General features: G+C 35.0%; 2 protein-coding genes across 2 annotated transcripts in view; both read left to right on the top strand.

Moving 5' to 3' along the window:
- Positions 1 to 268: 268 nt before the first annotated feature.
- Positions 269 to 26,670, top strand: LOC133338456 (palmitoyltransferase ZDHHC8; the record flags this gene model as incomplete). Its single annotated transcript, XM_061546628.1, has 9 exons — positions 269 to 391; positions 462 to 619; positions 931 to 1,103; positions 2,172 to 2,366; positions 2,649 to 2,970; positions 16,218 to 16,465; positions 17,049 to 17,237; positions 25,195 to 25,460; positions 25,526 to 26,670. Coding segments are annotated over 9 exons (2,777 nt in total), but the record flags the coding sequence as incomplete, so codon positions are not given.
- LOC133338451 (protein yippee) overlaps positions 20,217 to 26,690 on the top strand; it is a 36,053-nt gene continuing 29,579 nt past the window's right edge. Inside the window, exon 1 of the mRNA XM_061546623.1 lies at positions 20,217 to 20,221. The gene's annotated coding sequence lies outside the window, so the exon portion shown is untranslated. The remainder of the gene's footprint in view (positions 20,222 to 26,690) is intronic.

Raw genomic sequence — 26,690 nt, 5'->3', positions numbered from 1 at the left:
ATAGATTATTTTTAGACGTGAAATTATTTAATGAATATTCTTGAGGCCTAAAAAGGCCGTGTTGATGTTTGAAAAATGATTTTTAAAAAATCCTCGCCTTATTGGTGTTTTAAAAAATGTTATTTAACAAATCGACGCCTTGTTTGTGTTCGAAAAAATGTTATTTAAAAAATCCATGCCTTGTTGGCCTTTGAAAAAATTATTTTTATATAAAAAAATAAATAAATCATATTTTTTAATAATTAATCTAATTTTTTTCTTCTCTTTTGTAGCTGCCAATATTATTTAAAAAGTCATCCATGGGTACCGGCGTATCAGGGAGTTATAACGTTTTTTGTGTTGGCCAATTTCACATTGGCAACATTTATGGATCCAGGTGTAATACCAAAAGGTAAGCATTTATTTAATTTTTTTAATTAAAGAAACTTATTTTAATATTCTGCCCTCTATTCTCCTTACAGCATCCCCTGATGAAGATCGAGAAGAGGAATTTCGAGCGCCTCTATATAAAAATGCCGAAATCAATGGCATTACGGTGAAAATGAAATGGTGTGTCACCTGTAAATTTTATCGACCACCAAGGTGCTCACATTGTTCGGTGTGCAATCATTGTATAGAGGTAGGTAAAAGAAATACAAAAGGATGAGGCAAGACAATCAAGTCCGTAATTAATATTTTCACATTAATTAAATTAATAAAAAATACAAAGGAATTCTGTATTGAATTCCATTATAAATTTCATTTTTAAATTGTTTTAAAGGACTCAAAATTTGCATATCTCCCTTCATTTATATATAAATCGACTGTTGTATTTGCCTATATTGTGTATCCGTTTGTGTTTTTTGTTAAATTAATTGTGTATCCTTCCATTTCGTGATAACTTGACTTGTAATTGTTTTTAATGTTGTTGATATATTTTCTCATTTACAGACATTCGATCATCATTGTCCTTGGGTGAATAATTGCATTGGTCGTCGCAATTATAGATTTTTCTTTTTCTTTTTGGTTTCATTATCGATACACATGTTAAGCATATTTTGCTTATGCTTATTTTATGTATTAAAAATTATGCCAAATATAAGGCATACAGCACCAATAGTATCGTAAGTATTAAAATATAAATTTTTAAACATTTAAAGTAGCCATAACATCACTATAATAATCTCTAAAAAAATATTCCTTTAAAAAATTCAACCTTGAGGAACCTTGTAAAAATGTATTTAAATCTTACGTAGCTTGAGGACCCAAGAAATATTCTTTATACTAATCCACGCCTCAATGGTCCCCAAAATTTTTATTTTAAATAATCCTCAGCTTTAGGCGCCTAAAAATATTCTTTTAAATAATCCACGCCTTTATGATAGGCCTCAAAAATATTCTTTTAAATAATCCACGCCTTTATGATAGGCCTCAAAAATATTCTTTTAAATAATCCACGCCTTTGTGATAGGCCTCAAAAATATTCTTTTAAATAATCCACGCCTTGATGATAGGCCTCACGACTTGTGAGGACACTCAAAATCTTCTTTTAAATAATCCACGCCTTGATGATAGTCCTCACGACTTGTGAGGACACTCAAAATCTTCTTTTAAATAACCCACGCCTTTATGATTGGCCTCAAAAATCTTCTTTTAAATAACCCACGCCTTTATGATTGGCCTCAAAAATCTTCTTTTAAATAATCCACGCCTTGATGATATGCCTCACGCCTTGTGAGGACACTCAAAATATTCTTTTAAATAATCCACGCCTTGTTGATGCCCCTAAAAATATTCTTTTAAATAATCCACGCCTTGTTGATGCCCCTAAAAATATTCCTCACGCCTTGTGAGGACACTCAAAATCTTCTTTTAAATAATCCACGCCTTGATGATATGCCTCACGCCTTGTGAGGACACTCAAAATCTTCTTTTAAATAACCCACGCCTTGTTAGGGCCCTCAAAATATTCTTTAATAAAATCATGCCTTTTTTGTGCCCCTAAAAATATTCTTTCTAATAATTCCCACTTTATTGGTGTCTCGAAAAATATTCATTAAAAAAGCCTCGCCTTGTGAGGCCTCTAAAAATATTCTTATAAATCAAAGTGATGTAGGCTATTAAAATCTTGAATCTATTTTTTTAATGAATTTCTAATTTGTCTATTCTCAATTTGTTTGTTTTTATTCCAGTATGGTTTTAATGGGTATTGTAACAATATTAGCCATACCCATATTTGGTTTAACCGGTTTTCATATGGTCCTGGTGTCGAGAGGTCGCACCACAAATGAACAGGTGACGGGTAAATTTAAAGGTGGCTATAATCCTTTTTCGCGAGGATGTTGGCATAATTGCTGCTACACTCAGTTCGGTCCTCAATATCCAAGGTAAGTGGTAGTAATCGCCAATAATTGAATTTAATTTCAGAACAATTAATAATCGTTTATCTCGTTTTATTTTTCTCTTTCTCTTTCTATGTTATTTTTTATGATCCTGCAATAATGGCTGTGTTAAATGGTAACACTTCCGATTATAAAAAAATCAACAAACAACCAATCAATGGACATTATCATCATAATCACTTGCACCATTATCCTTGCTTGACCGAACCAATCTGACCATGTGTGTCCATTTTTGTTTTTATTTCACATCTGTTTGTTCGAGAGCAGTCTTCTCAAACCCGATAAATATGCTGCACGTCGTTCACATAAAGAAAATCAAGCCATTAGCACGATAACCACTGAACGTGATGCTAACAATCAGCAAAATTCGGCCGGCAGTATTCGTGGCAAACCAGGTGCCGGTGGCAATGGTGGTACGGGTGGTGGTGGCGGTGCCGGTGGTATGCCATCGGCCAATAATCAACATTCACCCCATGGAATGCCTCGCAACTATTATGATAGGGACCAGCGTCATACACAGGTAAAGACTTATACGGACCAGGGCAATGGTTTTAATCAGCGGTCGGGCAGCACAACGCTTTATAGTAAGGTGGGTAAATTGTGTAATTTTTTAACATTAACCAACTACTACAAGTACTTCTACTACCACAACAACAAATTAATAATTAGTTGATTTTGTTCTCTTTGTGTACTAAAGTAGAGAATAAATTCTTGTTTCTATTTTGTTTTCTGTCCTTTTTATGTTGTTGTTGTCGTTGAAACTGTTACTTCTAACTTTACTAATTAATATTCAGTCTGTAGTTTTTTATTTAATTTTATTTTGTATCCTCTTCTTATATTCTTTTTTATATAAGTATTATTTATTATCGCTATTAGTTGTTAGTGTTCTATGTTGTTGTAATTTATATTTGGTACTTTTATTAGTTTTCCTTATTTAGTATTGCTACAAAAAATTTAAAGAAAATCCACACCTTTGTGGTGCTCCTAAAAATAGTCTTTAAGAAATCTGGGCATTGTCAGGCCACTACAAATATTCTTTAAATAATTCCGCCCCTCAAGATATTCTTTTGAAAAATTCACTCCTTTTAAGACCACCACAAATATTTTTTAATAAATCCGCCCTTAAAATTTTCTTTTAAAAATCTTCTTCTTTTAGTCCCTTAAAAATAGTCTTTAAATAAATTAGGACCTTAAAATATTCTTTTAAAACACCCACTTCCTTTTTGGGACCAAAAAATCTGTTAAAAAATCCAATCCGCTTTAACACTAGAACGCCGAAGGCAGTCATTTTGACCGCTTTCCAATTTCAAGTACAAAAGCAACTGTGCATTTAATGGCACTTTTTTTTTAAATATGGTGACTTTTTGTACCTCATAGAATTACGTTTATTATAAAAAATTCACCAAATTTAAAAAAAAGTGTCATTAAATGCACAGTTGCTTTTGTACATGAAATTGGAAAGCGGTCAAAATGACCGCCTTCGGCGTTCTAGTGTTAAGAAACTAAAAATATTCTTTAAAATAAACCACGCCTGTTTGGTGCCTCTAAAAATATTCTTTAAAATAAACCACTCCTTTTTAGTGCCCTTAAAAATATTTAAAAAAATTCACGCCTTGATGAGAGGTCTCTAAAATATTCATTTAAAAATGCCACGCCCCTAAAAAATCCACGCCTTGTTGTGCTCCTAAAATAAACTTTTAAAAAAGCCAATCTCCTAAAAAAATTATTGATTATAGACTTTGACAAATATTCTTTAAAAAATCCACGCCTTGTTGTTGTTGTCGTTGTAGCAGCCCTATTGCTTTTACACAATGGGCTGAGGTGACAGACGTTGGCCGAGTAAGACTCGGGTCGTTACGGATCGTAGACCCCTCTATTGTTCGCCACGCCTTGTTGTGCGCCTTGATGATAGGCTTTGAAAAATATTCCCTAAAAGACCACACCTTGTTGTAGCAAAATAATACATGTTGTTTGTCATTCATCGACTGGTTCTGCTTACTCTACCTCCAAATTCAAGAACGTTGCAACTTGGACCGGTTGCGTCCAAAGCGAATTCGGCGATAGATGAGTCGGCTTAGCTGGGCAGTTGAAGAGGTGAAACGTGTTGTGTTGTTCCAGTCCACATGCAGGACATGTGTTAGATATCGATTTCTTGCCCAATATGAATTGAGGCGGAGCTAAGACTACCCGTGATTGCCTTGGCAGCTGCTTCTTCTCTGCTGCGATGGATGGGGGTGGTCTCCAATTATGGTATTCGCGCGATATTGCTCTACTGCCTGAGCGACTACGTTCGTGTGAATACCATTCAGACCTGCTTGGTAGGCTTCTTGATCTAGGGGTTCATGCTTTTACCTTTGGACCTCTGTCTCTAGATCATGAAGATCTTTCCTGACGTGCCTGGTCGGGGGAGTCCTGTCCTTAAGACTATGTCAGGGATGTTCCCGACGATAGCACCCAACCAAGACTGCATCGACAAAATATAATTGTGACGATGGAAGGGTAAGATCTTCATCTCCTCATGAAGATGGTTCCACGCCTTGTTGTGCGCTTTGATGATAGGCTTCTCAAAATATTCTTTTAAAAAATTCACGCCTTGATGATAGGCTTCTCAAAATATTCTTTTAAAAAATTCACGCCTTGATGATAGGCTTCTCAAAATATTCTTTTAAAAAATTCACGCCTTGATGATAGGCTTCTCAAAATATTCTTTTAAAAAATACACGCCTTGATGATAGGCTTCTCAAAATATTCTTTAAAAAATGCACGCCTTGTTGTGCGCCTTCTCAAAATATTCTTTAAAAAATGCACGCCATGTTGTGCGCCTTCTCAAAATATTCTTTAAAAAATTCACGCCATGTTGTGCGCCTTCTCAAAATATTCTTTAAAAAATCTACGCCTTGTTGTGCGCCTTCTCAAAATATTCTTTAAAAAATCTACGCCTTGTTGTGCGCCTTCTCAAAATATTCTTTTAAAAAATCCACGCCTTGATGGTAGGCTTCTCAAAATTTTCTTTAAAAAAATTCACGGCTTGATGATAGACTTTGAAAAATTTTATTTAAAAAAGTCCACGCCTTGATGATAGGCTTCTCAAAATATTGTTTTAAAAAAATCCACGCCTTGATGATAGGCAATGAAAAATATTATTTAAACAATCCACGCCTTGATGATAGGCAATGAAAAATATTATTTAAAAAATCCACGCCATGATGATAGACTTCTCAAAATATTGTTTTAGAAAATCCACGCCTTGATGATAGACCATGAAAAATATTCTTAAAAAAAAATCCACGCCCTTTTCAAAAACCCTATTTTTGTTGGTCTCCTCAAAATGACGAGCCATTATCCTCACATGTTGCATTTGTTTTTATTTTTGTTCTTGGTTTCATTTTTATCCACATATAATAATTTTTGTTTGTGTGGAAATTTCTTCTCCGAACTCTACTCTACATTGTGTTGTTGCACATTTTTTTGACGTGAATGATGACTAGTGGTTACTTAAGTACTACTTTATACTACCACTCACTCTTGGCTTTAGTTATTTGCAGTTCGTTAGTCTTTGCCTTCTCTAATATCTCTTTTTTCAAAATGAAAATGCAACAACGCCAACAAGAAGAGAAAGACCACCCATACAATGTATTTTTCATTAGTCTGTTATTTATAAGTGCTCTATGCTTTTTTAACCACTTTTTTGTTGTTGCAGCTATTATTTGCTATATATTTTATTTTTTAACAAAGTGGTTATTATTCTCGAGATGCTATTATACAGCCAAGCTAATATTAGCTATGGGAGATGGAGTTCGAATAATAAAAACATCAAAGTTTTCACTTTGATAGATAATTGTCTGTCTGGCGGAGTTGGGTTTTTTCTATTAGTTGTGAGTGTTAGAGAATGATTTATTTAGCTGCTAAAAGATATATCTATGTGTGTGTATTGGTATTTAGAATATTCAGAATATTTGATTAATTATCATGTTGGGATAAAGGCAAGTAATTCTCTGTGCACTACTTACTGGAGGCGTATGATGTATTTGTGTTATGTATACGCCACCAATGTATAACAATTAATATAAATTATACGTTAGGGTGTATCTGAATGTGAAAATGCCTGCCCCCCAAACATTACAGATTATTCCTTTAAAAACTTCAACGACTGGTGGTCTTTGGCAAAATAATTAAAAAAATATATTTTTTAAATAGAAGTTTAATTTCTCTGAAAAAAAAACTCACCCATTGGCGATAGGCCTTGAAAGTATTATTTTAAAAATTCTATAACATACTAAAAGGTCTTGAAAAATATTCTTCATGATAAGCATTAAAATGTTCTTTAAATAAACCCATGCCTTGATATGAGCCCAAAATTTTTTAAATAAGCCCAACTCTCAATGAAGACTTAAAAATATCCTATAAATTAACCCACGCCTCGATGATAGGCATTAAATTTTTTTAAATAAACCCACGCCCGGTGATTACTTATTTTGGTGGCTTGTTACAGAACGGTTGTTCCATAAGCCGAGCTTAAAAATTATTTCCAAGCGCGTCGGTCTTGTGCGCATCTCTTCCCATTTGAAAGACCACGTTCCAAGATGTTGTTTTCTACTTGGCTTTTCCATCTGATTCGTAGCCTTCCCCTTCTAGGGGAACCATCAGTAGGCTCGCTTTTATATGCCTTTTGAGCTGGGGTATTCTTATTCATTCGCAGAACGTGGCCTAGACATCTCAATACGACTATGTCGATGTCCGCGTATAAATTGTAAACCCCGTGGTTCATTCGACGCCGATATTCACCGTCGACGCAGATCAACCCGTAGATTTTTCGGAGAATTTTTCTTTCAAACACACCAAGAGCTGTCTCATCCTGTCGACGAATAGGTGGTATGTGTCGATGTGTTTTTCGTGGGTCTTTTGCAGGATTTGGGGCAGAGTGAAAATCTGGTCAATGGTGGATTTGCCAGGTCTGAAGCCGCATTGGTATGGTCCAATAATGTCTTTGACCATTGGCTTCAATCGTTCGCACAGCGCACTGGATAGCACTTTATACGCGATGGGAAGAAGGCTAATTCCTCTATAGTTGGCCTCCTAAAAATATTCTTTTAAATTAACCAAGGGACTTGAAGATAGAAAAATATTCTTTAAACAAATCCATGCCATGAAAATCTGGTCATTGGTGGATTTGCCAGGTCTGAAGCCGCATTGGTATGGTCCAATAATGTCTTTGACCATTGGCTTCAATCGTTCGCACAGCACACTGGATAGCACTTTATACGCGATGGGAAGAAGGCTAATTCCTCTATAGTTGGCCTCCTAAAAATATTCTTTCAAATTAACCAAGGGACTTGAAGATAGAAAAATATTCGTTAAACAAATCCATGCCTTTGTCGTTGTTTGATAAACATTAGTTCGATAACCCACATTTTATAAGAAAGGAAAGGAAAATTTAAAATTCTAAGCAGCTCACTAATGCGTTTTTTATTATTCCAATTATAGGGCTAAAAACCTGAACGTATTATTTTTTTCTAATTACATTAGCCATACGCACCGTTCGACATATACCGCATTAAAATAAATCATACCTCATTGGCTGACCCTACTTAAAAATGAGATATTTTAAATTAAAATCCCTTACAAAATTTAAAAATTTTGTGTCAAGAAAAAAAGCAAATATAGATTCCAAATATCTATGTGACATGAATACTACATTTGTTTTTTTTTTTTTTTTTTGTCCTTCTCCGTTCAATATTCACTCAAGTGTTCAATGTGGTGATGCAGATGATGATATGTGTGTGTCTGTATATGTTTTTGATATGTGTTTCAAATTGAAACCTTACAATTTGCGTCTATTCTGCCGCTGCTGCTTTGCTGCTCATCCCCTTGAGAAAAGCTATCAAAAGGCAATGATGTTGTCTTTTGAAAATTGATATTTTTTGGGGTAGGCTATTTCAATTATTTTTACAAAATATCTCTTCAGTCCTCTCTCGTCGCTTCGTTGAAATGTGCGACCAGCATTGCCAGGAGGCTTATTTTTAAGACATGTATCAAATGTCTTGATGGCTGTTTTCATTTCTAGGTCCTTGTAAAAGAAATGTAGGATACATTTTCCCCTCCCTTCTCTATTGGATATTTGTTTTACCCCTAACTCTTGACTCTCAAGCTCCTTCTTCTCTCTTATTTATGTACTTTTAGTTTTTTTTTTTTTTTTGTATTAGATAACTAGACCCACCTGCCTTTTTTTGGGGTATTCAGTTTTTTCTTTTCTTTAATTTCACTTTCAATTTTTTTCTTTTAAATTTATTGTTTGTGTCTTTCTTATGTTCTATTAGGATTATGATTTCAATATTTTATTGTTGTTATTTTTTTCTTTTCCTGTTTTTCTGGCAATATATCTAAGTGCATGCCGAATAACTTGTAGACATGGTTATTATATGACTTGTTTCTTGTAGGTTATATATTTTTTCTTATTTGTTATTCCTTTCGACTATGCATTTGTGTAGTTGTAGTCGTCGTCTTTTCCTTCAACTATCTTAGTTTCCTCTTCTTGTACTTTTTTCGTATGCAAATAAAGAACAAAGTCCTTCTTGTTCAATGGCCCAAAAAAACCGCTGAAACTTAAGTGTCCTATAGCTGCTGCCAAAATATTTATTATAAGAAAAAAATGACAAACAAATAATACCCTCCTTCAACAAATAAGTAACTACAGCTTTATTGTGATTATAGTTTATTAATGTTAAATATGTTTATATTTTTATAATTGTTATTATACTATTTATTTTATTTAATAAAATTTTGAATTTATTTAAATTGTTTATAATTAGAAATTTAAGTTACGTCTTTGGAAAAAACACCTTATTTTCAAATCCACACCTCGGTGATAGGCCTAGAAAAATATTATTTTCAACTCCACGCCTTGATGATAGGATAGGAAAAATATTCCTCTGAAAATCCACGCCTTGATGGTAGGATAGAAAAAATATTCCTTTAAAAAATCCAAGCCTTGATGATGGTCAATGGAAAAAATATTTTTTAAAAAATCCATGCCTTGATGATAGGCTAGGAAAAATATTCCTTTAAAAAGTCCACGCCTTGATGATAGGCTTCTGAAAAAATTACTTACGTACTTAGCTAGCTTGTGACAGAACTTTCGTTCCATAAACCGAGCATAGAAAAGTTTTCCAGTCGGTCTTTTGCGCAGTTTTTCCAATTTGAAAGACCATTTTCGGCAACGTTGCCTTCGATCGTATTCGTGGCCATCACTATCCTTCTCCACAGTTGGTCAGAGTCTACTGGACGTCTTGCGCGTTGATACCATCACCTTGGTCTTCCCGCCATTTACTGCCAGACCCACTTTGGCAGACTCCTTCTCAATTTGTTCAACGGTGGCCGATGTCATCGGGGTAGGCGAGTAACATGTGTTGTTTGGTGTACAGAGTGTCATTTCTGTTCACCTTTGCGTCTCGTATGACTTTTCCAGCAGGATGTTAAAAAGATCACACGACACAGGATAGGGCTGTCGAATGCGACTTTATAGTCGACGAATAGATTAAATGTGTCGATGTTTTTGTGAAAAACTGATCAATGGTATATTTGCGAGGCCTGAAGCCGCATTGGTATGGTCCAATAAAGTCATTAGACTTCAGTCGTTCACACAGTACGCTGGACAGCACTTTATATATGATGGGGAGAAGGCTAATTCCTCTATAGTTGGCACATATCGCCTTGTCTCTTTTTTTGTGCACGGGACACAGGATGCTGAGGTTGCAATCATTGGGCATGCATTCCTCTAGCTAAATTGTACTAATCAGCTGGTGCATGCTCCTGACCAGCATCTGACCACCAAATAGTTCGGCTTGTAACCCAACCTGCTGCTTTATTATTCTTCAGCCGATTGATTGCTATTCTGACTTCATCTTGGCTTGGTTGTATACACTCTATACCGTCATCTATTATTGGTTCTGGGGTATCCACTTCACTGCTAATATATGATACCAGAAGTTTTTCAAAATGATCCTTCCAGATCCTCTGCACGCTTCTTTCCTTCTTTATCTCTACAGAAGGATGTGACTGCACCAAAGCCCTCAGTTTGGTGTTTTACCCGTTGGTAGAATTTTCAGACTTCATTCTGTACATCTCGATTTGCTCACGCTCACGTTTTGCTTTTTCTTTTTTCTGAAAATACGTTTATCCTCTCTCCTTTTCTCCCGATAGTTCTCCATCGCATTACGTGTTGCTACTGTCCGCAGGGTTGTCCTATACACTTCACTGCTAATATATGATACCAGAAGTTTTTCAAAATGATCCTTCCAGATCCTCTGCACGCTTCTTTCCTTCTTTATCTCTACAGAAGGATGTGACTGCACCAAAGCTCTCAGTTTGGTGTTTTACCCGTTGGTAGAATTTTCAGACTTCATTCTGTACATCTCGATTTGCTCACGCTCACGTTTTGCTTTTTCTTTTTTCTGAAAATACGTTTATCCTCTCTCCTTTTCTCCCGATAGTTCTCCATCGCATTACGTGTTGCTACTGTCCGCAGGGTTGTCCTATACACTGCTGATCGTACCACGGTTTTCTTGATGGTGGTCTTTGGTACCCAAGTGTTGCTTTTGCTGCAGTTTGTAGGGAGTGGGCAATTCTCTGCCATTGTGCTTCTATATTTTTATCGGGACAAAGGGTGCTTTCGTCAAGCATTTGGGTAAGTTGAGCGGAGTAGGCTTCTGCTATCTGCAGCTTTAGTTGTGTTGTGTTTGCAGCTTTTCGACATCAAATTTCCATGTTACATTAGATCACACCTTTGCTGCTACATTCAGACGGGTGCTTACATTGGCTGCCACAAGGTAATGGTCCGAATCGATATTCGCTCTCCGGATCGATCGGACGCCTAGAATGAATGCCTTCTGTCTATCACAACATGATCGATTTGATTTCTCGTTGTTCGATCTGGAGAAATCCAAGTGGCCTTGTGTATATCGAGATGCTTGAATCTGATGCTGCTAACTATATTTTAAATTTAAAAAAAAAACACTCTTTGATGATAGGCAAAATATTCTTTTAAAAAATCCATGCCTTGATGATAGGCAATGAAAAATATTTTTTTCAAAATCCACGCCTCGATGATAGGCTAGTAAAAAAATCTTTCGAAAAATCCACGCCTTGATTATAGGCAATGAAAAATATTCTTTCCTAAAAAATATTTTGTTAATAAACATTGCTTGTAAATCTAATCGGTTTATTTCCTGTTCATTTATAAATCTTTTGTGAATTTATTACGAATTAAATTTTGTTGCACTGGTTTACCGCACTATAATAAAAAAATCAAGCCAAAAAAATAACAATCAACTGAATTTGTTTGCAAATCACTAAATTTTTCCACTTGAATTACTCGTTTTTTTCCAACACCCGACACAGATCACAGATTTTGTTGTAGTTTGCAATTATTTTCGTTTTTTGTTGCATTTATTTTTGGCACTAAAACAATTTATTATTTCTATCCCCAAGTTTGTTTTTCATTTTTTATTATTTGCATGGATTTATTTGGAATTACTTAGTATTTTTTGTATTTCTGGAAAAAATACACAATTTGCCAATTTTTTATTTTCATTTTGTTTGTTGATGATTGTGGGCTTTCTATATCTTTCAGCAAATTTGCATTTTTTTAGTTTAGTTGAGTTGAGTTATTTAAAATTTTTTAGTTTTTTTGTATTCTTTCTGTTGATGCTGCTGCTAGAATTAATTGTAATTAAAATTTGTTATTGAATTATTGTATTGTGTAAAGAAGAAAAATTTGTTTAAGTCAAACGTAACGAAATTGGTCAAACACGACTTTTTTGTGAAAAAAGCACCCCGTACTACTTGAAAACAAAGACAAAGAAATAAGGTAAACTCAATTTTTTATAATTTGTATTCTCTTTTTCTTAAAGATTTAATTGAAATTGTAAATTTTTTTCTTAAGTAATCAAAATTGAATTTTTTCATAATAATAATGTTTATTCTCTCTCTCGCCGCTCGCCCTTCCGTTTACATTATTCTACAAAAAAAAAAACAATATAGTTGTCAAGTGTTTTTATTTTTTCCATTCAATTACATTTGTATTTTGAAAAAAGTATATTCCATATATTTATTTACGTAAAGTCGTCGTCGTTTGTTTTTTTTTTTAATTCTTCCTTTTCATATTCAAACTGCATTGTTAGTAATTTAGAGAAAAATACAAATATATATTTAAAATATTATTATAATTTAATACACATTTTGAATATTTATTTTAAATAATTTTTGGTTTAAGTGTCCTTACCACCTTCTCACAGCACTCAAGGAAGTATTTGATCACAAAAATTTAAAGATTACCAACATTGAGCCAATTTTCAGTTTTTATGTTACAAATTCGCTTAATACAGGAAGGCACAAAGTTTCATAACAATATAATTCCATAGGATTTCAGGGGTCGGATTTTTCATTTATTCCTTTAAAAAATCCACGCTCGATATGCCATGGAAAAATATTCCTTTAAAAAATCCACGCCTAGATAGGCCATCGAAAAATATTCCTTTAAAAAATCCACGCCTAGATAGGCCATGGAAAAATATTCCTTTAAAAAATCCACGCCTTGATAGGCCATGGAAAAATATTCCTTTAAAAAATCCACGCCTTGATATACCAGGCAAAAATTCAACGCCTTCTTAAGTGTGAAAAAAATATTTCTTAAAAAATCCACTCCTTCTTAAGTCTTAAAAATTCCTTGTTCCTTAAAAATTCATGCCTTGTTTAGGTCTTAAACAATTTCTTTAAACAATCGAAACCTTGTTAGGTCTGGGGGAAAATGTCATTAAAAACACTTCATTGGTCTAGGAACAAAATTCACAAGCCATGTTAGGTCTGCGAAAAAAATGTCCTAAAAAATCCAATCCTTAAAAAAACACGCCATGTTTGGTCTAGAAAAAATCTTGGCATTTTTTCGTCTGGAAAAAAGTCCTTAAAGAATTGAAGCCTTGATAGGTCTGGAAGTGATTCCTTAAAAACTCCCGGTCTTGTGAGATCTGGAAAAATATTCCTTAAAAAATTAACAACCCAATAACAAAAAACCAGTGAGCGGAGCAGTATAGTCGAACGAGGCCGACCATATGATACCCTACACAACTTCCACGAAAATCTAACTGTCTGTGGTTCTACACCCTCTTAACCGACTAGAGGTCAACAAATATTACTAATATTTAGTACAGCCCCTTATAATTACTTGTCCAGATTCCCTTCACAGTGGGTTGTGTTGTGATGTTCGGCTTTCAATTGTGGTTTATAGATCGACTCGAAAATAAAACACAACAAATTAAGTTTTCGGTCCACTTCATCCCAATATTATTATCAGATCATCGCCGATAATTATAGGCGATGTCCTTGACCATAACTGGAACCTCACGGAACATTTCAAAGGGATCAGCGCTATATTTCTGCCCTCTAATGTTAATGGGTTACTAAATAATATCTGAATACGTAAGCACCTATAGATATTTAAGTTTAGCTCCCACATCCGAGTACATACGACAATATAATTGGTATCAATTTAAAGGTCAACCACTCCTCTTGGATATACTGCCAACTTCTCGGGTCTATGCCCTTCAGGAGTAAATATACGCCAAAGAATGAATTTTTCACACAAAAGTCAGGGTCCATTTGAACCACTAAATAATGACCGATCTTTATCAAAACAGGCATGCTGATTCCTTGAACCGATCCTCTTCTCCATGTAAAATTTCGCAATGTTCGGGCCTTAATTGTTACATCTGGAGCGACTACAAAATACGACAAAAATGAAGCATTTGGTCCATTTCATCCCCTTAAGTTCACATTCCCAATATCGCAGCGGTACAAACTCTTGGGCTGCACAAAGCTATAATACCCTGACAACATAATTGTGTAGGGTATAAACATGGATTTCTTTCTTTGCCTGATTGAGTCAGGAGTGATCCGCTTTACGCCAATAGCAATGATCCTTGGTGTATTGTATACCGTGTATGTCGACATGATTGATCAAAGCGTCTACGGCAATAACCTCGGGGTGGAGGAGAGCGTAAGGAACATTTTTGCGGATTCGGAGACTCCAACATTTCTTCCGCGTGTAGATGAATTCGAGTAGCCTACGGGTTTGGATATTATATAACCCCAAGCCGGAATATAAAGAGCCCGTTTTCACTAGTTACATTCATCACGGTTATTACCCGTGTGAATGGTGTTGCTAATTGAGTAAAGAGTGATCCGCCATCGTATCGGGGCATAAGTCTTTGCTGCTATTAGGGATTAAAAGTAGGAGCTGTCTAGGAGTAAAGGAGACAATTAGAAGTTGCGAACAGTATCTGTCGTATTAGAAGTAGAAAATTTCCAGGAATGACTGGAAAGATGTTCAATGTCATATGGAAGGTCATGCCAGAATATATCGAGTCCGTTTTCATTATACATTCAATAAGGATTATTTGTTGGCCAAGTTAATATGTTAAGATTATTTGTTGCCCGATATGGAAATGACTTAGCCTGATTGAGTAAAGAGTGATCCGAACTTGTATTAGACCATAAGTCCAGTCTTCTATTTCTAGGAAAAGTTCTGAGGAGGCAAGGCTTAGGGAATGCACCGGTGAAGATGCCTCCTTGCTGCAATTCGGTTTTAACGAGGGATAGAGTAACGTCGAGCGTTTTAAATGCGAGTCCATATTTGTGGAAAGGCGCATTTGACTTCTTTCCATTGGATAGCCTGGTCACAAGTCCGTCAGAAATCGGTTGCAGTAAATTACCACTTGGGGTAGATTTTTCAGGGATAGGAGGGCATATGTCCAAGGGCAGGGCAGTTGTCTAAAAGCTGCACCACATTGTAATCTAGATAACAGAAGCTATCGACGAATTCAATACCTTTGAAGTATGATATTTTCTGTATTGGTGGGTTCTGTATGCATAAATAATAAAATAATCTCCTGGCAGAAAATTATAGGTCCCTGTCTTATAATAGCTCTCATAAGGTCTAATTCAATCTTCGGTAGTCTTTTTTTCAGTAGCTGTGATGTGTCTTTTCTACTTTTCAAAGAATACAAAAATGTATTAGCGAAGGATCTAACCTTTTTTCCGACGGAAGAAGATTTAATTTCTCCGTAAAAATATCAATACGGGTTCATAGATCAGTCTTCTTAAAACATAACACTATGGGTAACCAACTTCATTCGAAGAAATGTTGTTTTCAACGATCATTCTTTTTTTCCGTTAGTCAATATTTTCAGAAGCCAATTGGTTGTCTTTTTGGAGAAATCGATTTTTTTGAGGCTCCTCTTTGCCGAAAGTATGCATCGTCTACAATTTGTGGGAATCAAATATACCTATCAAAAATAGTTATTATACGATTTGAGAATTTGATCTTGACTTGTTAATAGGACTACATTCATTCTACGACCCACACAGTTCGCCAACATAAGTGTAGCACAGATAACACGCATTCTTTCTTTTGTTTATTTTATATAATCCATAAACACCCCCTAAAAATAGGCAACACTATCAGTCACATTTATAATAGAATCTGATTAATAATAAATTTCCCTACACTAGTCTCATTCCAACAATCTCCTTTCAAAAAATGCATTGTCTTTTTCATGTTGTTGTCGTCGTCGTTTATATTTTACATATTCCATTTCATGTTTATTTAAAAATTATATTTTATTTATGTCATACGTCTGTTTTTTATTAATAACTGTATTTACAAATAACATACAATTTAATTCAGTAATTGTAACTGTTTTTTTTTTAATATAACAGCATTTGATTTCATATTTTATCTTTTTATTATTCTTTCTATTCCTTTTTCATATTATCATGCAACAGTTATCGCCTGGTCGTGAATGTTCTGACACCGATATGGAACCTCAAGCATCACAGAGTCAAGATTGTGAACCAACACCGCCCCTGCAACGACACAACTCGACGAATTTCTTTTTGCCCCAAATGGAAAATGTCAATGGGACAATATCAACGGGGCAGGGTAATAATACGGGTCAAAATAATGGTGGCGGTGATTCACCGCGTCATATGCGCATGTATCATCCCAGGCATAGTCCCCTGGCCAGACAAAGGTGAGATGAGATCAAAGAACATATATATTTTAAAACTAATTTATAAAACACCAATTGGATCGTGGATTTGTATAAAAATCAATTGGTCTGTTTAGACACCACCGGTCTGTATACAGCCCAATTGGTCTGTATGGAGAGACCAAAGGTCTTCATACAGACCAATTGGGCTGTATACAGCCCACACCAATTGGTCTGTGTTTTATAAATTAGTTTTGTATGAAGACCTTTGGTCTCTCCATACAGCCCAATTGGTCTGTATGAAGACCTTTGGTCTCTCCATACAGCCCAATTGGTCTGTATGAAGACCTTTGGTCTCTCCATACAGCCCAATTGGTCTGTATGAAGACCTTTGGTCTCTCTATACAGCCCAATTGGTCTGTATGAAGACCTTTGGTCTTTCTATACAGCCCAATTGGTCTGTATGAAGACCTTTGGTGTGTCTATACAGCCCAATTGGTCTGTATGAAGACCTTTGGTCTCTCTATACAGCCCAATTGGTCTGTATGAAGACCTTTGGTGTCTCTATACAGCCCAATTGGTCGTTATTTTCATTCAACTGATTTTCTTTCTTAATGTCATTCAGGGGCCTCGATCCACAGCGTGGTTTCAATGATGCCATGTCACCAGATCATCCAAATCATATAAGTCAACAACAACAGCAGCAGCAACAAGCACAAAATCGTACGGGGACAACGGCTACACCCACAATGCAGCAACGCATGAAACCCTTGGGTGTAGCCACTCCACTAGTTATGGCTAGTCCAGTTAGAAGGTAGGTGCTACACACTTTTAATACCCTTCCGCATTTATTCATATAAAAAAATATAAAACGCCACCAATTCCACATTTGTACTCTAAAAAAAAATAATCATTTCTATTTGTTTCCAAACACCAACCCAACCAACCACCTATACACTTGTTTACCTTTTCTTTAACAAAAACAAATTTCAAATCAAATGAAAAGATTGCCCAACAACAAAAAATATTTCCTTCTTTTTTACAAATATTTTGCTTTCTTTATTTAAAAAAAAAAAAATCTTCTTTCTGCAAAAAACAACTACAAATCAATGAAAATGTTCTTACACACCAAAATTCATAAAAACACACACACACACTCACCGAACCCAATCCACCACCCACCTACATACACACATGCAATGAACACCCAAAATTTCACAATATTTTTTTAATTCCCTTTACGAATAAAATTATATCCTACAATTTATCTATACTTTGCATTTAACAACAAAAATTACACGCATTTTTTCTCAAATAAATTTCCCTATCCTAAAAAATGTATCCCAAAAAATTTTGTGATCAAAAAAAGATGGACATAGCTGGAATTTGCCACATTTTCTTTGTGCCAACATAATCGGTAATTAACAAACCAAAAAAAAAAAAAAAACAAATTGTGTTCGTTTTCGTTTCTTTTTTCAATCCTCTCAGTGTGTGTGTTGTTCTGAGACCAAAACGCAATGCAAGTTTTTACTACATAATTATTGGAACACTCAAAATTGTATTCTTTGTTTTTTTTTAAGATTTGAATTGAATGAAAACTAAACGCACAAACTTGAACAGCTTACGTTTTGAGTAGACTTGTTAAAATTTGTTATTATTGTAATTGTTTTTTTTAATAGGTAGAGTTTGATTATGGTTTTTGCAACAAGAACAACATATATAGTCTAATTAAAATGTATTTTATTGAATTTTGTTGAAGTTATGTTGGTATTATATTACTGTTCTTTGAACTTAGTTTTGTTTTAGTTTCCAGCTTTGTCTTCATAATATAGCAGCAATGTATGAAAAGCGTTGCATATTTTTAGGCGTTTTCTGTTTAGCTTCTTGTAACAGTTTGTGTATTGAAGGATATAGTTGCCAAACGTCATCATTATTTTCATCAAAAATGTTTTATTTCATTATTTTTTAAATGGAATTTAAACAACGTGGAAATATTTAACAAATGAAATATCGAATGTCTGCTGTAATCGATATAATTCACAAAGGATTAATTACATTAAAAAGGAATTGGTTTTTATAAAGACCGGCGGACTTTATACAACCCAATTGGTATTGATAAAACCCTATGGTATCAATACAGACCGATGGACTCTATATAGCGCAATTGGTCTTAATATGGATCTGTGGTGTCCATATAGAACAAGTGGTCTTCATAAAGACCTGTGGTCTCTATACAGACCAATTGATCTTTATAAAGACCGGTGGTCTCTATACAGCTCAATTGGGGTTTATAAAGACCGGCAGTCTCTATATAACCCAATTGGTCTTAATAAAGACCTGTGGTGTCTATACCGTCCAACTGGTCTTTATAAAGACTGGCGGTCTCTATAAAGCCCAGTTGGTATTAATAAAGAGCGATGGTCTCCATATAGCCCCAATGGTCTTAATAAAGACCTGTGGTCTCTATATAGCCCAATTGGTCTTTATACAGACCAATTGGTCTTTATAAAAACCGGAGGTCTCTATACAGGCCAATTGGTCTTTAAAAAATCGGTGGTCTCTATACAGCCCAATTGGGGTTTATAAAGACCGTTGGTCTCTATTTCGACCAATTTGGGTTTATAAAGACCGGTGGTCTCTATAGCGCAGCCTATGAATAGTTGTTGTTGTAGCAGCTTGTACTGCTGATAATTTACCACAGATCGGACTATTGCTGTGTATGTCGTTAACAAGGATTCCTTGTCGGCAAGCGACTTGAGAACCTCTGTTTCTGCTCCTGATCTTATCGCAAATATATGGCATGCGCGGACCACTTATTAAGGCTATCGAATGTGACCCCTAGAACCTTGGGGTAATTGGTGGTCGGAATTGTGGACCCATCGACCTGCGGCTACCTTTCGCTGTCCATGTGGTTAGTTGCGTGTGTATCCATTGATTTAGTTGCGGATATTTTTTCATATTCTTCGCCCGAAAAAAGTAAGTTATATCCATGAGATAGTGGTTCAGCCTCTGGCAAATGTCATAAATTTTGGGTCCTGACGTTATGATCGTACAATAATCCGCGTATGTTACCATTCCATTTTATGGTAGAGAGTATACAAAATGTGAAAATTAAAATGATTTTTGAAGCTATTGCCGAAGTAAATTTAAATTTAAGATCGCTGGAATGATCATAAATTTAAATTTAGTTGGACAAATTTAATTTTAGTTCGAAACTGGACAAACATCCAAAAAGCTGGACAATCCAGCTAAGTCCTGACCTAGTTGGCAACCCCATACATAACTATAGTTAGAAGAGTCCCACTGTTCACTAACGAACTATTTCAAATGAACGATACACTGAAAAGAGCGACGGAACTAGATGTTGCCAAGTCATTTTTTAGTCCATTAAAAGATCGAAGAGAACAATCCTTCCTATCAGTTCAAATGTGAGCTGTTCACTAATCTAGTTGGCAAGCCAGGAAGGCTGGTATATTTTTTATTGTAAGTAAATTTCAAGTTCTTTTGAAAAAATCTTTTCTAAATCCACACCTCAAGGGTTCACCAATTCTTCTGATACTTTGATACGCTAAAAATGTGCCTCATCGAAATATTGTTTCTTTAGACCAAATTCGTTTCAGACAATTTGTTTGTATAGGTCCACTTTTTGGTATTTTCCCTATTTTCATTCCAAGTACCTGGCAATATACATATTGTGGAGGGTATCCAAAGTTCGGCCCGGCCGAACTTAACGCTTTTTCCATTGTTTGAATTTGAAGTTTGAATAAAAAAATATTAAGAAATCTAACCTCAAACAAACTTACCGTCTGGGAGCTAAATTCCTGTCTCTTAAAGAAATTTTTTTATCCACGTTGTCCAAAAATCTTTATTAGAAATAAAACCCAAACAAAAATGTTTTTAGCATACATAACTCATCCATCATCATTATGGGGTTTCAATTATTAATATGAGGGTCAAAAATGTTTTTTTGTTAGCATACAAATAACTTTATTTACATCTGTGCCAATTAAAAACGTCATGTTTTTAATTGATCATGTAAATGCATTGTCAATGTTGTTTCAACTTTATATATATGCGTATTTGGGTAACATTAATTGTATGTATTTAACTTTTGAGGTGAATAAATTCGTACGCATACGCATGAATTTAGGTACGACCCTGAAACAAAAAATTAATGGCAATGTGTGTATGTTAAAAAATATATATGTATGTATATTATTTGAAAATTCTGAAAATCAATAAAAAATTACAAATAAAATCTATAGCATACTTTTGGGTTAAACAGTGTATAAGTGAGCCGACTCTTTTTTACATATAAGCGGATTCTTCTCTTGTTTTTATTCATTTTATTGTTTGATTTCATACAATTTTCATATCTAAAAACTACATTTGTTACATATGTCTTTTTTTTTAATATATATATATAAAATGTATATTGTAACAACAACCCTCCTTCTTTTATTCCTTTTTATTTCTTTGTTTTTTATTTAAAGCCAAAAATGATCAACCAATACTATGTAAAATAATGCAAAAAACCAAACTAAAAACTAATTCTTTACTTCTCTTGAGATACAAAAAATGAAAGAAAGAGAGCGAGTGAGTGAGTGCGCGCACACAGACACATCACACCTCAACTCCTCAACTCAACCCTAAACAAAAATCAAGACCGTGTATAAAAAACGATTTTTTGATATATCTATGATGAAAAACACCTCCTCTTCTTTCTCCCAATCACTCTCTGTGTAAACTATGTACTATTTTATAAGCAACTAGACTTAAAGAACAACTCCGTCCAAAAAATGAAATCAAAACAACTTTTGTTCGTCTACTACCTCTCTACGCTCTACTCTACTTTTCAACAACTTCTCTGTTTCTCTGTTAATTTTCACATCCCAATCAAAAAAATGTATCCAATGGAGGTGAGTTTATTTTTGTTTCTTATATTTTGCTTTTCTTTTTTCTTCTTTCGTTTTTCTATTCATTCGTTTATTTAAAAAAAAAATGTCCCGTCCCCATATTCGTTAATTATTTTTCTTTTTCGTCAGTACACGTGTTGTGTCCTATTTTGCTTATCATTCATTCGTCTCAAGAACAACTCAATAATAATAATAATTCCATTTCAAAATTTAAAGTAATTTTGTTTGGCCGTCATATTCATATTACCCCCATTTATATTTTAGGGTTTACCAAAAAAATCAAAATTTTCACAACACATTTTTGTGGATCATCAAAGCTGGTTTTGCGTTTGGGGCTACAGTCGAAATCGCTTGTAACGACGGTAAAATTTATCTCTTAAATATAGCATTTAAGAGATCAATTAAATATAGCACCGAATATTACTCCGGACTCTTGGATAAGTCGTTATAAACGATTTCGACTGCAGTTACTCTAGCCCCCTTGTTGACCCACAAAATTTCCACATCATCTTCATGGGTGTTTAGAAAAAGAAAAACAAATCTCCTTTCCTCTTTTTTAACTGGTTTTGGTATTGACATTTTTTGGCATTTACATCGATTTGGTAAATCTTTAGAAACTATCTCCATTTTCTTCAGACACTCTTGGTTTCTTACATCTTTTTTGTTTCTTTAATTTGTACTAAAAAACAAATTAAATTTTTAAGGGCTAGTGAAACATTGTTGTTTTTTTAATAACATAAGCTCTAGTTAAAAGCTTCAAGAAATAGTCGATAAGAGTTCATTTTAGATTTGCCTAAAAGTATGCAATGAATTGGTTGACACAATTGTTGGCAATTAAGTATGAATTTATTTGGTTGCATATATAATTTTAATTATTATTGTTATTATTATTATTATTTTGTATTATATACAATTAAATATCACCTAACATTATTCATCATTATCGGAAATTTTTCATTTTTTTTTCTTCTTTCATTCGATAATTGAATTCATGCATCATTGAATATTAAAACTATAGAAATTATTAAATATAATTATTTAAAATTGTACATATCAAATAATTAGCTGCTAGAGGATATTTTGGCTCTGATAATTATTAGCTATGAAAAATATTAAATTGTGTACAGTTCACGAACGAACTGGTTCAAATGAACGATTCACTGAAAAGAGCTAATGAACTAGTTCTTACAAAGACGTTCTTTTTATAACCTCCACCATAAGGTTGAGCTTATGTTAAATTTGCCATTTACAATAAAATTCTATGTCGATATATTTAAAAATACTTGGTTAATTACCACACAGGGACAGAAAGGGACAAAGGGTACTGAAATTGAAAAAAAATTGCTCGTACCGGCAATTTTCTGGCAATTCGTTTTCTGTTTTTTTGTGGTGTTAGTAATTTGAAATACCAATCACAAAGTGTAAAAAAAAATATTTTTTGAAACCGAATTGCCTCGTATAGGCGCATTAAGTAAGTTCAAATGAGAACGATAAGAATTGCCGCAAGTAAACTCGCCTAATCTACTTAGTCCCAATTTAGATTAGGCGAGTTTACTTGCGGCAAGTCTTTGTTTGCAGGAGAGAGGGACAAGGGGAATGCAAATTAAAAAAAATTGCTCGTACCGACAATTTTCTGGCAATTCGTTTTGTGTGTTTTGTTTGTAGAGTCAGTAATTTGAAATACCAATCACAAAATGTAAAAAAAGATATTTTTTGAAACCGAATTGCCTTGTATAGACGCATTAAGCAAGTTCAAAAGAGAACGATAACAATTGCCTCAAGTAAACTCGCCTAATCTACTTATTCGGTAAAACTTTGAACTGGCTTGACGATCGAAAAGTCTACTTTTTAATCAAAAGGAAAACTCGAAAAAAAAACTAAAAATCGACTTTTAGATACGAGGCAAAATACCATGGCACAACAAATAGGTAGTTCATTTTGCGAAGTGACGAGTCGATTAACTGTCAATGTATGTAGTTTCTACCTGAATTCGACCATACGAAATATTACTAGAAAAAATTTGACAGATTGTCGGGACAAAAACAAATGTTGTTGTTTTGATGCGCCACCTTATTATTACATCATGATTAGGACCTTATTTAACTGTTAATACTATTCATTAGCCTTAGAGGCTTATGTATTATTGAATGGAGTAAATAAATAAAATTGTATTTTATTTTATATTCGGTGTTTGCGGGGATGATCCAAATACCATTATCTTGGGTCTATTTTGACAGAATTACCGAAGCACCTTGCACAATATCATCGTATATTGTTGGTAAAAATGTGTTGTTGGTAAAAATGTACTAATTATCAGGACAACTACATCATTGGCATAAGGTACATCTATAATTTTGAGATGGCCAACTTTGGCAAGAATCTACAACAGAGAAGAGTGTATCCTTCCTTACGGAACTTTAAATGAAATTTATCCAGACAAAACAATAAAGTCTTAAACTAACATCCTCCTGATTTTCTATACCCTCAATCTTATGGCTAATTACACTACAGTATACTCTTTGATAGACAAAGAATTTCCATCGAAATATCTAATAGTGTTTTTTGCTACAAAATCTAGGAAAAACTCGTTATCCAATTTGACTTAAATTACACCTACAATTTCTATATCATTCCCACAGATGGCGTCTATCGGTTTACTCCTTTTAGTATCCCCCACAAAAGGTCAAATTTTTGAATAAGACTAACTACAAACATAAGCTTAGGTGCGATTAAGTTACTTTAGGTAACTTCCCCAATAAAGTGTGAAATATTCAGTAGAATAAAGTTAATTCAAACTTTGCATACTTTAATATTTTTTAAGTAAAATCTGAAGATGGGATCCATCAATCCTATACTTCTTTTTGTATAAAGTTTTTATATGAAGGTATCTGAATATTAGAATTCATCATAACTTTACACATCGTAATAGTTTTACTCAGGCTAGAAATCCATCGACCTAATCCTTCTGTTACCTCTACTTCATCTAAAGTGAATACTAAGAGATTTGTCTTCATTCAAAAAAAAATGTTAATTGACTCTCATCCAGATTATTTTTCATTTAATATTCCTCATCAATTTTATTTTTTATATAATTTTCAAAATCAATATTTATACTTAGAATCCTCGACAGTAAAAACCTTTAGGTTACTTGTGGTTAATTAATAATGGTATCAATAGTTTAAGTTCTAATGCTTTAAAAGAACCATCACATCACCATAAATGTGAAATCAACATCCACCCAAAAGCACCTTTCACACCCCTAATGAACAAATTTACATGTTAATATCTTACTAGTCATTACATCCACCACCATCAGCCACATCTCAAGCACAATATCGTCATTCATTTTATGAAACATTTTCAATCACCTTCTCTATCACCCGTATCTAAATAATTGGTAATCTCTTTATTGTATATATATTTTTTTTAATTTTATAAAGTTCTTATTTGCACTGCTGCTTCTTAACATTTTTTGTTGTTATTTTTATGTATATTCAAAATCAGTGCTACTTTTTTCAAAATCATCACAATTTTTACTAATATCTTCCTTCCACCCCCTAAAACATTTGAATCTTAACCAATTAGAGTTCTCTTCTGTGGCGATTTAATGCTTAACCATTGAGAGTTACTAAACTATTTCGTTTTTGTTTTAATTTTTGTTTTTTCTTGGCGTTTCTACATAACCAAACTTATTATCTTCAGCTTTGTTGCTATTTTCTTCTACCCTTTCCCCAAAATGAAATGAAATAAAATAATACATATATATTTTTTTGTAATTGTTTTTAATCTCTCCCCCAAATGCAACTAATTTTTTGAAATCTATCTTAAAATCATTTCTACAAAACAAAAAATTAGATCAAATCCAGGCACACCCACACAGCCAAGAAGGCCGGATTTTATTGGCTTGAATCAACAGCAGCAACAACAGCTGGCCAATTCACAAAATCCAACGCAGTCCTATTATGAGTATACAACAAATGTTGGTCCGGGACCGGGATGTTCATCGTCGTCATCGTCAGGAGCGGCGGGTTTACCACCGCAACATCCACAGTTACCCACAATACAACAGCAACAACAAATGCTAATGCAACAACGTGCCATAATGCAGCAACAGCAACAAGGTAAGTGAAACAACAAAAAACACAACAACAAAAATTAATAATATTTCCCTTTCCTCCTCTCCCAGGGGCTATTAACATCCAACAACAACAACATGCCGCCGCCTTGGCGCAACAGCCATATGGAGGCAGTCCCCAACGTCGTTTTCTCTCCGAGGGAGAATTGGTGCGTCAAAGCAGTGGTGCCATGGGGCCGACAATGGGCGATCTGGCCTATGCCCGTTCCAACAATACGGTGGATAATATACGCGAACTGGCCGGTAGCCCCCAGCGTGGTGTCTACATGTGGAAGGATACATCTCCAGGTTTCCAAAATAGTACAGGCGGCGGTGGTGGTGGTATGATGATGCCACCACCATCCTCAATGGCTGGCGGCGGTGCAGGCACTATGCCAACCAGCATGCAACATCACAGTACAGGCGGGCCTCAATATATAACGGTGACGGGTGGAGGAGCACAACAGGGTCATCCCCTGATTATGACACATTCACGCATGCAGCCAGGAGGAGGTGGTGTGATCCATGACTTCCAACAACAACACCAGCAGCAGCAGGCCCATGGACCGCTATTCCATCGTTCAAATCCAACTAGTCCAACAACATTGCCTTCGGCCTCCTCAACAACTGCTTCCGCACCAGCCTATATGCTGCGCTATGGCGGTGGTACTTCCACGGTAACATCACAATCCCAGCCCCAGCCGATGGCCAGCTATAGTCAAGCATTGGGGGGTCCAAGTAGTAATTCATCTGGTGGTGGTGGTGGTCCGGCTGCACAAAGCTATCAGCCCAAAATCCACGGTGGAGTTCCCGTCTTTCCGCCCAATCCTAACCCCTCAGCTGGTGCTGGTGGCGGCATGTCATCCTCCTCCAATACCCAACCATCGCCTCAAATCAAACGCAAACAGACTCCCACCCGACCCATGTCCTTTGTTAGAGCACTCGAAATGACAGACTCTATGGAAATGCAAACGCTTGAGCAGCAGCAACAGCAACAACAACACCATCATCAACATCAGCAGCAGCAACAGCAACAGAATCGTAACAATGGTGCCATAATGTCCGGTCAAGGTGGCGGTGCTGCCCAGCACATAATTGGCTCGAGGGCAAATACCACCACGCCCACACCCGATCGTGCCAGTGTCTATGATATGAACTATGAAATTTCTGTATAACCCGTGCTGGTACCGGTCGTTATAGCTCCACCTGCCTCCACGGCGACGACGTCACTGCTGCA

Source organism: Musca vetustissima, unplaced genomic scaffold, assembly GCF_032173495.1.
Source record: "Musca vetustissima isolate MV318-11 ecotype Yass unplaced genomic scaffold, APGP_CSIRO_Mvet_v1 utg32702, whole genome shotgun sequence".
Taxonomy (NCBI): Eukaryota; Metazoa; Arthropoda; class Insecta; order Diptera; family Muscidae; genus Musca; species Musca vetustissima.
The sequence above is the reverse complement of the archived record's forward strand: the minus strand, read 5'-3'. Positions and strand labels throughout refer to the sequence as shown.